Here is an 11,986-nt window from a genome sequence, read left to right on the forward strand (position 1 = left end):
TCAGCCGAAGTCTGAGGTTCCTCCAACCAGCTGCATTGTGCTAGATGGAGCAGTCATCATCCAGATGCTGAAGCCAGCTACAGCAAAAAAGCTTCAACGAGTATGCACAGCAGATCTTTGTGCCCTACATACTCTCAAAACTCCATCAAGCCACGCGACTGGACCTGGTATGGGACCGCTACAATACAGACTCGTTGAAGGGTACAGCAAGAGCCAAGCGCGGAAAAGGGGCGAGAAGACGGGTGGTGGGTGGTGCAACGATCCCCGGGAACTGGGCCAGCTTCCTCAGATTCGACGAGAACAAGACTGAGCTGTTCAGCTTCCTCTCTGGCATCCTCCACGACTCATTCCAGCTTGCAGACAAGGAGCTGGTCATCACTGAAGGAGATGATGTCTTGAGCAAGCCACCGCTCCTAGATACTGCAGCCCTGGCTCCTTGCAACCACGAAGAAGCCAACAGCCGCATGATGTTGCATGCCGCCCACGGCCACGCTGCTCACAATGGCCACAAGAAGATCCTCATCCGCACAGTTGACACTGATGTTGTTGTCCTGGCAGTGGCTCTGGCATGCACCCTGGAGGAGGAAGCCGAAGTGTGTGTGTCCTTCGGCACGGGCAAGGCTTTCCGGTTCTTGGCAGCCCATGAGATGGCGCGGGCTCTGGGCCCTGAGAAAGCACAGGCACTACCGATGTTTCATGCTTTGACGGGCTGCGACACGGTCTCCTGCTTCGCCGGACATGGCAAGAGGACAGCATGGGCAGTGTGGACAGCTCTACCTCAGCTGACCCAGACACTCACTGACCTCTCCACTGCACCGGATCATATTGATGAAGATGCCATGCACACCATCGAGAGGTTCGTCATCCTGCTTTACGACAGAACAAGCACCGCAACCGATATCGACAAGGCACGCCGCAAACTGTTTGCAAAGAAGAGCAATGTCCAGCTGATCCCACCGACAAGTGCAGCCCTGAAGCAGCACGTCCGACGAGCAATATACCAGGGCGGACATGTCTTGGGTCAGGCCCTGGTTCCTGCACCAACATTGCCATCACCAAACGACTGGGGTTGGATCAAGACCAGCGACATGTACGAACCTCTCTGGACAATGCTCCCCGAGGCATCCAAGGTCTGCCGGGAGCTTGTCTCCTGCAAATGCCAGAGGGGCTGCATCAAGAGGTGCAAGTGCAAGAAGGCCAGTCTGGAATGCACACCACTGTGTGCTTGCAACGGGGAGTGCTCTCAGAACTGAACTCGCAAACTCAAGATGAAGATTCTGAACTGTTCCAGACAGTACACAGGTACTGTAAAACAGTGAACTTATCTGCATATTGCATTTAGCAGATTATGTGTTAATTAACATGATAATTAAATGTAGTAGTGTCCCTTGACCACAGAAGTATAACATTTGACTTGCCCAGGATTGATCTGATGAGAGCAAGCCACCATAATTATCACTATCTGGTTCTGTTATTGTTGTTGTATTATCGATGTAATTAGCATAATTGTGTTAATAATTTTGTTAATTGGCATCTTAATTGGCATGGGCAGTGTCCATGAATAGCTATTGACAGACAGAGGAAGAAGGTCAGATAACATTTCCACAACTTAAATGAATCTAGTCTATTCACAAGGAATGTCAGCATTTGATGCCTGATCATGGGTTTCCTTGTCGCCATTTCATCTGCAATTAGCCTAAATATGTTAATTAATATCAGCAGCATCTCCCAAAATGTGACTAAGAGCTATCTGGCATGTCTTGATTCAAAACATTCAATAAACATTCACTAAAACCTTCAGCAGCAAACTTTATCTAACTTCTGTGTGTCTTTTGGGTGTCTGCTGGCGGCCATTTCGGAAAATGGCCGCCACGGCCGCCAGGGGGCAGTTGGGCGATGGCTCCACATCCAAATTTGTTCATAATATATTGGTCTACCTCTGTGCCAAAATTGGTGCTTTTATCAAAAAAAAAAGCACAATAGGTTAGCTTACCCGCTGTACTATAATGGTATTACAAGGGTTTGTTGTTTTACTTTATTACTTTTCTTGTTGTGGGAAAGGGAGATGTAATGGTATTACATTAGTTGTGTGGAACCGAAAGTGCTTGCTCGCATTTTGGAGTATGAAGGTGGAGTTCCTGGGAGGGGGCAGGGTCGTTGCACATCAACATGATTCCGGGTGCTACAATAAATGATTGTTCTCTTTGACATCGCCACCTGATCTATTCTACATCAGAAATTTACACAGACGTGATCCCACTCCTCTCTGCGCATGTGCGATCGGGAAGAATTCAGAGCCAAAGTACTGTTAAACGGCACGTTTGTCTTCCGATTCATGTTCGACTCGTGTTCAAAATGTGACATTCAATTTAAATAAGCTGTTCCTCGATCATAAACTGACGATCATAAACTGATAAAACGGACAGACAGAAATGAACCAATTGCTTAACCCTGTTTTTGCTTCGTGTGCGTGGGGCAAAGCGAGAGTTCAAAGAACGCCTTACCCCAGGCAGTGTTTAAGTATACTATTCAATTTAAATAAAATAAAAATTGTCGTAAAAGGTCGTAAAAAAATATTAATTCTGGAATTTACAGCTGTTGACGCAGCGGCTATTACACCACCCGATCTAACATATAACATTAATAATTATTCATACATGTTGTTTGTGTCCTTTATGATATCCTTAAAAACAGTAAGTTTCCTCTTTGGAGTGATTTTCAATTTTGTTTGACTGCCGGGCAGATAGAGTAAAAAAGTTATCTTACTCCTCTCTGCACATGTGCGATCAGGATGAATTGAAAGCCAAACTACTGCTTCAGCGTAATGGCTGCCAAACGCTGTCCAATCGACCCACCAAGAAGGTGAGAATAAATGGCGTTGTTAAAGAAGTAATGGTAGTCTGGGGTGCATACTCAAGATTTTCAATGGTGTCCTTGAACGAACTCATCACAGACATCTGGGGCAGCTAGAGTGAGGTGCTCATGCTGGAGAATGCAAGGGTCCTCACATTGCTTGCATTTGACTTTCAATAGCTGCTGCACATCTTCATTAAGCAAACTAACAAGTTGGCCGTGCCCCCTAGGGATACTAAACGGAGTAGGGATGGAGAAGGCAAAAATGCAAATGGCGTCTTCTGTCATTGAGCCAGCAAGATGGGAGTAACAATTCACATTTATTGCCACATCTGATGCAATTTAAATGTTTAATGCTGACAAGGTCCTCCATTTGAAACGGTTTGATTGATATATGCAGCTTTTTGATGCCTAGGGTCCGCAATAAAAAATAGTGTTGGTGCCAGAGCCGGTAACCAATTGCAATGAATAGTACGATACTGGTAAAAAAAAATCCCTCTGGGAGGGTTCATTTCAGGTTTGAGTGTGCTCTCCCAACACGTTAAACAATATTCTAAGTAAACAAGGGTGGAACCCAAATGACGTTTTTTAAACTTCCAATTGCAGTTGTAAAGCTGTCATGTTGGTATGATGTTTCACAAGTCACCAGCTGCAGTCACACAATTTTCTGATTTCGCCTGCATTGCTGACATTGCTGCTGCTATTTTGATCAGTCTTGTATTGCTCTATTATTTGATCCCTGGTGTTGGGCTAGCGGCTAGGGTGCCGGCTTAGGATATACCTAGGATCCTGGGTTCGAATCTCGGTCGATCGCCGAATTAATGCCAGGGGGGTTGACTCAGCCTGTCATCCTTCCGAAGTCGGCTAATTGAGTACCAGTTCACTGGTAATTCCCTGTTTGTCGTTGAAGGCGGCAAAAAGGGTTGGCGTCAGGAAGGGCATCCGGCCGTAAAACATTGCTTCAAAAAGGGGACCAAAAAAAAAACAACAACTACCACGGTCCCCAAAAAGGCCAACCCCCGCTTTGCGGGGAAAAATGGCCTCTAAACGGTGGTTGGTTTTTTTTTGTATTGCTCTTTCTACAAATTCATAATTTTTCTGAAAAATATATCCCCCCTCAATTGCAACATTGGAGTTTTCAAGTCGTCATATAAATTTGCATTTGAGAATTACTAGGGAGGTTTTATATTTTGTTATTTTAACAATGTAAACTGAGATTGGAGGGTAAGCGATCATAGGGCAAAGCACAGGCCCTGTTACTCCCACATTGCAGACATGTTGGTGGCCTCTGTTGTTCACCTCCTCCTTTTTCTGATTTGTTGAATTTTCTGATAATCCTCAGGTCATATCTTAATGTACTGTAAAACAAACCAATTCCATGTTGTATTTATACATTTAAAATGTATCTCGTTTGGTATCACACACTTCTGGTTGAATGCTGCGCTTTGCCTGCATGTGGAGCTTTTCAAACGCAGAACGGGATGCGGCAGCCGGAAACGGGAGACAGCCGAACATACAAATGCACGGACAAGCACCACGGTTCCCATAATATAAAAGACTAGCAGGGGTACTCAGCATTGCTTGGGGCAAAGGGGACTTTAGGAGAAAATTGAGAAGGGGCCAGGAGAACCACCGAGGCAGGGCGCGGGCACAAGAGTCGACGGAGTGAGGGGCAGGACAATAAAGTACATTTTATTACCTTTTATAAGTAAAAAGACAACAACACGATAAAGTCACTCACAAAAAAACATGTATTTTTTTGTATAACAAACCCCTTCAAAATACACATCTCAGCCAAGAAACGGAATTTCCACACAAGTCTCACACTTCCAAAATGGGGAAGAAACGCCATCCCATGACCACCCTGTCCGAGAGGAAGGACACCACCTGTCCAGCACACCCCTGTGGGCCTTCACAAAACCATGCAAAAAGGTCATCATGACACCTCCAAATCATGTCCAGGTTGGGAGTGGCTGGGGGGCACTGAATGCAGAAAATGATCGAACAAAGTCCATCCCCAGAGAATGCCATAGGAGACTCTTCTCTTTGTCCAACGTCCACAAAGCATTAATCCCATGTTCCCGTCGGGTTGGCCAGAGGGAAGAAGCTGGCTCAAGTCTCGCAAGAACCGGCCAGGGAAAGTTCCTCACAAACACGCCAAGAATACTGTTACGTTTGTGGGGGTAGGGGGATGAAATACCATAGTGAAGATAAAACTGTGTAGGGTAGCATGGACTGTGTGTGAGTAGAAAGCCCATCTCGATGTATTTAAGGAAAAAAAACTGTGAGCTTAAGATCGTTTACGTGTCACCACACGGGGGTGGTGTTTTGTTAACTAGGTAGAGTGTAAGATTAGTTTCTCCCATTATGTGATTGCTCCCTGTGATTTTTCCCTATGTTTTTACATTTATAACAAGCCGGCCATAAAATTGCATGTTTTTAAACAACAACAACAACAACAACAACAACAACAACAACAACAACAACAACCGACATAACTTCCAACAGAAACCCGAACATTCCCGAGCAGAGCCGAACGTTCTCAATAGACAATTAACCCCGCCCACCAATCGAGCAAGGAAAAAGGTCACGCCCCAAAGTTCGTCATTGGTCGAGCCGACCATGGGGCGATTCAGTGGAACTCAGCGATTGGTCGGGGTGACGTCAGGGTGACGTCAGAGCGAGAAGGTTTGAGCAGGTGAAGAGGAAGAATCGCTCCTTCTCTCGTGCTGTCTTTGTGGTGATCGGTCGCTTGTCTTGTGTATGTTCGTGCAGAGAAATGTTCGGAGCTCAGAGAACCTTTGCAAAGTTGGAGCCAGGGGTGTTGTTTTTCAGGGGAGTTGGAGCCGCATCACGTTTCGGAGGGAGACAAGAGCGAAAAAGGACCGGCATCACTTTCGTGGCGACGCGGAGAGGAACTTAGTGCAATCCTGTGTGTTTCCTGCGCGAGCGAATTCGGGCCGCCTGGTGCTGCCGACTCCATTCGGCGAACTCATTGGAGCAAAGCTGAGTGCTGTCTGGCTTTAAAACATTTTATTTTCATTATCTCTTCCCTTGTCTGTTTTTGGGTCTGAGTGGAGACGTCTCAAATTAGATATTAGGATTTAGTTTACCTCAACATTCATTTTATTGCCGTGCTTTATTTCATTAAATTCATTATTGCGCATTTCATTTGTTGTGTTGTTTATTCGTTTTGTGGGTTTCGGATAAAACCCTGTGAGCTCCGTGTAGGTAAGCACTTTGGTTCCTTTGGCCCGTCGTACACCATAAAAAGTACCGCCAATTTTAGGCGTAATTGCCTCGTAAGACCGACTGGCTATCCGTCTAAGGCTGGTGTTCATCGGCTACGGACTTGACAATACATTAACACTCCAGAGTATCCTCTTTTTTGAAAGTTCAAATATGGTAACCCCACTTTTACGGGCCGGCTGTGGCAAGCCGTTCACAAGTGCACATTGGTGGTGCATCAGAGCCATTGTCTGCAGACGGGAGGCTTTGTCACATGAATGAAATGTTCTGGACAGGAGAACACAAAATGGTGGAATAGGGAGGGAGGGGTTAAAAGTTTAACTCTGATGGGAATGAAGCAGTGAAAGGAGTGCGGTAATCTTCATCCTGATGAAGCGGCACTTACACAGAAGGAATGAAGGAAGAAAGGAAGGAGCTCACCTCGTAGGGGAGGGATCTCGACGGTTTTGTCTCCGGTTTTGGGCTCAAAAGTCGGTGCGAGATGGAGAGGGTTTGTGACTCGGGTTCGCCGTTGGGAGGGGGTGGGAATGGGTGACTTTGAGGCCACACCCACAAACAATTTTTGAGGCCACACCCACAATATCATTTTGAATTTAATTTAGAGATATCTTTTTTTAATGGTCATTAAAAAAACCTAAGTAGCCTATGGTCAACAGGAGGACCAATTTGGTCTGTGTGACAAGTTTGGTGGCAATTGGCCCAGTAGTTTGGGCGTGATTGGTGCTACACACACACACACACACACACACACAAAAACACACACTCACAGAGATAGGATATGCATCAAGAGTTCAAGATCCTACAACTCCAACCCTCCCCACCCCCCCCGCCTTCAGCTCCTCAAAATAATGACGTCATCTACTTCTGGTAACAAGCACAGTTTACACCTTGGTGATGAGCATTGAGATGTTCTGACTGTTTTCGGTTTGGATGTTGTTCAGTGTGAACGTGTCGTGTGTTAACTCAAACTGCACTGTCCTGCCCACCCTCTCCCACAAAATCCTTTCTGAATGTATCCATTTTTGTTTTGGAGTCTTCTATGTGTCTATAACCCACCACCCTCCCCACCACCCACCCCCTCCCAATCCCACCCATCAACCACCACCAGCATCACCACCACACAGGTTCGAGAACACTGCAGGTTTCTCCCATTTGTGGAACTGCCTTCTGGAGACTATTCAATCACACTCATGCTGCCTTCCGGACCGTACCCCCTCCCCTCTATGCAATGTTTTGAGATGGAAGATAACTTGGGTGACGTTCTACTGTCAACTTGAAGCTCTGGAGATAAGATTATATATCCATACGTACATATATGTCTCGTTATAGGTTTTTGGAATCATGTACTATTTTGATCATCTCGAAAGTGAAACTTTATGAACGCCCCACATAGGATTGCTCCTTGTATGCTGAATATGGTAGTTGCTTTAATTGTTCTCATTTTGATTTTTATTGCCAGTTCGTGACAGTTGTTCCGCAACCTTTATTGGTGTTTATATCATTTAACCGCTGGCTTCACATTGTTTCTTGTTTGCTTGATTGCCATTTGTTATTGTACGAGTATGCTGTGAAGGCAATGGTAGACCACCAAGCATAAATCATTGCCATCAGACTGCACTCTGCTCTCAGTATGGAAGAAAGAGAGGAAAGAGAGTGGCGAGGGAGTAGGATGAGAGAGAGGGAGGAGAGGGGGGGAGATGGTGAGAGGGGAGATGGAGAGAGGGGAGATCGAGAGAGGGGAGATGGTGAGAGGGGAGATGGAGAGAGGAGATGAAGAGAGGAGATGGTGAGAGGGGAGATGGAGAGAGGGGAGATGGAGAGAGGGGAGATGGAGAGAGGGGAGATGGAGAGAGGGGAGATGGAGAGAGGAGATGGAGAGAGGGGAGATGGAGAGAGGAGATGGAGAGAGGAGATGGAGAGAGGAGAGGGAGAGAGGAGAGGGAGTTGAGACAGGGTAGGGATGAAGAGGGGAGGGAGAAAGGAGGATGGGGAGGGAGAGGAGGGAGGGAAATGCGAGGGAGAGAGAGAAGGGATAGAGAGGAGAGAGAGAGAGATGAGAGAGAGAGAGAGAAAGAGAAGAGGAATTGAGATAATAGTTTATCCCTTTAAAACACAGTGTGAATCCACTTTTCTAAACTAGAACTACACACGGTAGAGCTCATACCTCCGCCAAGCTGAAGAGTTTACGCTTTGTATCCACTGATAACCGGACCTAAACCTCTGTATCCGGATCTGTATCCCGACCTAAACCTAAATCGAATTGCTTGTTCTTGTCAATTACCCACCTCATCCACCAAGTTTCATCCCAATCCATCCACAACGTTTTGAGACATCATGCTATGTATTATCGTTTTGGCCCTATCAACCGATGGTGAAGAATCACTAAAAATTCGCAGATTTGAATCTTCACCAAAATCGAATTAATTGGTCCTTGTCACACACCCAACCTCTGAATCTGCCCACGACGTTCTTATATATCCTGCTCACAAAAAAAACAGACAGAAAAACAAACAAACAAGCAAGAAATACATCATGCAGAGCACGATACTTGCAAAATGCAACCCTCCCCAAAATAAAAATGTTGCCATGGATACATCAAATTGTCCATTTCATTAAGATTAAAATTGACGATCTTAATCAAAGCTCCGATCAATCGAATTAAAATTGGTGATTTTTCGGATTTTTTTTTTATATTATATGTTTGACCTTGAATTGACCTTTGACCTTTTGACCTCAAAATAGTTGGTTCAAGAAGACTTTAGACCTTTGACCTCAAAATCAATAGGCTTCTTCCTTTTGACCAACTCTACCATCTGGTGAAGTTTCGTGAAGATCGGTTTAAAATTGCGACCTACAGGCGATTGACAGACAAACAGACAGACAGACAGATTAGCGCACAAGAACAACCAATACACTTGAAAAATCTTCGATTTTGCAAGTAACAAACAGGAGTGAAAACATAACCTCCGTTCGTTGGCGGAGGTAACGGGGTTGTAATAAAAGTGAAAGACGTCATCCCAACTCCTATTAGCGAATTTTGTAATTTTAAACAAAATGTAGAAAATGGTGTTTATGTTTTTCCCTTTTTTCTTAGAAGGAAAGGTGTGTAAAATAAAAAACCACCTTTAGAGGCCATTTTTCCCCGCAAAGCGGGGGTTGGCCTTTTTCGGGAACCATGGTTGTTGTTGTTTTTTGGTCCCCTTTTTGAAGCAATGTTTTACGGCCGGATGCCCTTCCTGACGCCAACCCTTTTTGCCGCCTTTAACGACAAACAGGGAATTACCAGTGAACTGGTACTCAACTTAGAAGCACTTCTTACACAACTTAGAACTTAGAAGTTCGGAAACTTAGAAGGAAAGGTGTGTCACAACAATTAAAAGTATAATAATACAGGTTGCGGATTAATCACGCCAATAATATTGCACAGTTTGTGTCAAACAAGGGCGCATTGTTCGACTGCATTCCAGGGTCTAAAAATCAACATTAAGTGTATTCGAGAATTTCCGAGAAAATCAGGTTTTGCTCTTTTTTTTAAGGGTTGTGACAATACATTCAGATTTCGTTTCGATTCTACAAAGGCGGTTATTGTGCTGCTCACTGGACAAATTCTTTGTACTGCACATTCATCCGCCACAACATCTATGCGTTCGAAGATTCGCAAGAAATGTGCTATCTCCGCACGTTAAGCCGGCTGTCATATCTGCGTGCATTCGGCATTAAGGATTCCTTGGTACGTCTAACCAAGCGTCAGCCTTTTCACAAGTAACAGGGGGAAATAAAATACGCTAATTCACGAGAGAGGACAGAAACATCGTTATCAATTCACCAAGACACGGATCATTAAACCATAATGCGGCAATCATTTACAACTCTTCAGCTTTCCTGAAGTCGTCCGCTCACCAAGAGTTGACCTCTCGACTTTCTGATAGTATTTATTTATTATTTATTTATTTTTTGTGTAGAGGATCGTGGCTTATGAAAGATCTAACATTTATCACACAAAAAAATCAAACAGACACACAAAGTATATAATAAGGGGAGCGGTAGACAAGATGGAGAGAGAAGGGGAAGCACACAAACACAACATTTGAGAGCAGGGACATCGGGAGATCTGTGGGAGGGAGAGGGCTTGGGATGAGTAGGCGTGGGAAGGGGGGAGGGGGAGAAGTATAAAACACATGGACACTGCTTGGACTTCCAGGAAAGAAGTTGCTATTTCTAAAAAGTGGATCTGGGGTGAATTAACGGCGGTAGAAAAGATCAAGGTTTTGAATGGGGGAAGATAAGAGATGGTGGTGAACAGCTGTTTTAAAGACCTGGAGGGAGGAGTTGGATTGAAGAGAGTGAGGGAGTTTGTTCCAGAGGCGGGAGAAAAGAGGATTTTTTTGTATACAGGATCGAGGCATACAGTATATTACAGTATATTCGACAAGTATACAGTATATTAGAAACATGGCAGTTAAACAACAAGCATAACTCAAGCTATGGACTCTGACATAAATATATTATTATTTTTTAATCATTTTGCCCCAATGTTGGCCTAAAAGTTAAATAAATGCTGATTTATGATCATTGTACAGTGCAGGCCCATGATCCTCAAAAAAACACCCTCATTTCTTGGCCAGCGTCTCCGATCTGAGCAACCTTGTGTCTTTATCTAACTCTCAGAACCTCATGTAAATCTTTCATATTTTCTCATACATCGAAGTAACAGGACGTACCTCGTTGGTGCTCGTGACTCCAAGTTCATAGAACACCGGCAGATACACCAGGCCAGTAGCGAGGATGACCAGAGTGTAGGCGATGCTGAAGTAGCAGAAAACCGCCCCAAAGCGATAGACATCGACGGGCGATCCAAGGACAGTAACGGCAGACATAAAGCTGGCGGAGAGGGAGATTGCCACCGGAACGGCGGACATTTTCCTGCTTCCAGTCAGAAACTCCTCGGAAGTGTTCTGACCACCTCCGGTGCAAGCAAAATATATCCCAATGACTGCGGATATGACCAGCATTATGGAGAAGACCAAATAGTCCCAAACAACAAAGGTATTGCCTTCTGCCACCATATTGTAGGCCTGCACTGACTGGGTGAAGGGTAACCGACCACCACTCCTCAACTTTCAATCCAGCTCTAACTCTATACCGACTCCAGCGGTGGTTTTGTCCTTCAGCTTTGAGCAGGTGCTCATCAGACCCAAGCTATACAGGATACCTCTAGCGGTCTTGGGTGGGCTAAAATCACCTGGCTGTGCCTGAAGCTGCCTCGCAGTGTTTTTATTCGCTCGCTCTGAGGTTGGGGCGTGCACGTACATCTCGTCCCAAATAATTCAAGTGTGACGCTCTCCTTTGAACGGCGAGGACCGAACCTCCGTTTGTTACTGAAAGTCCGTAGGGTAAGTGTACATGAACGGAACAACCTGATGACGAGGAGCTTGCATGAGTCGTCTTATTTATCAGAAGAGGGGCACACACACACAAACAAGAAAGTGGACTACTTACAGAAAAAGGACTTTAAACCAGATGAGCAATTACAGAAATGAAATCCTGATTTATGATAACTTGCGATTAATGACTGACAATTTTTTTTTGACTTAAAAGGTTTGTGAACCCAGATTTCGATTTCATGCTAATACTTTTTTGGATGTTTCGTATGCTGCCTGTGGTTGCTGGTTGCATCATTTTCTGGAAGCACCGCTGTGCCGCTCATGCGGTGCCCCCATTACCAGTCAGCTGGTACTCGTTTTACCCTCCTCGGAAGGAGGAGGGGCCGAGTCAACCCACCTAGTGTTAATTCAACGGTGCAATAGGTGCTCAACATTCAACACCTTCAGATGTTAAGCCAGACTGTTAACTGTTTAACTGTTTAATGATATGGCTGAATGCG

At 45.0% G+C, this 11,986-nt stretch overlaps 1 protein-coding gene across 1 annotated transcript in view; it reads right to left on the bottom strand.

Moving 5' to 3' along the window:
- The window catches only part of SLC5A8 (solute carrier family 5 member 8), a 77,025-nt gene extending 65,634 nt beyond the window's left edge, over positions 1-11,391 (bottom strand). Inside the window, exon 1 of the mRNA XM_068123312.2 lies at positions 10,824-11,391. Coding sequence (XP_067979413.1) covers positions 10,824-11,168 — 345 coding nt within the window. The 5' untranslated portion in view covers positions 11,169-11,391. The remainder of the gene's footprint in view (positions 1-10,823) is intronic.
- Positions 11,392-11,986: the final 595 nt, after the last annotated feature.

Source organism: Myxine glutinosa, chromosome 7 (genome assembly GCF_964187855.1).
Source record: "Myxine glutinosa chromosome 7, kmMyxGlut1.1, whole genome shotgun sequence".
NCBI lineage: Eukaryota > Metazoa > Chordata > Myxini > Myxiniformes > Myxinidae > Myxine > Myxine glutinosa.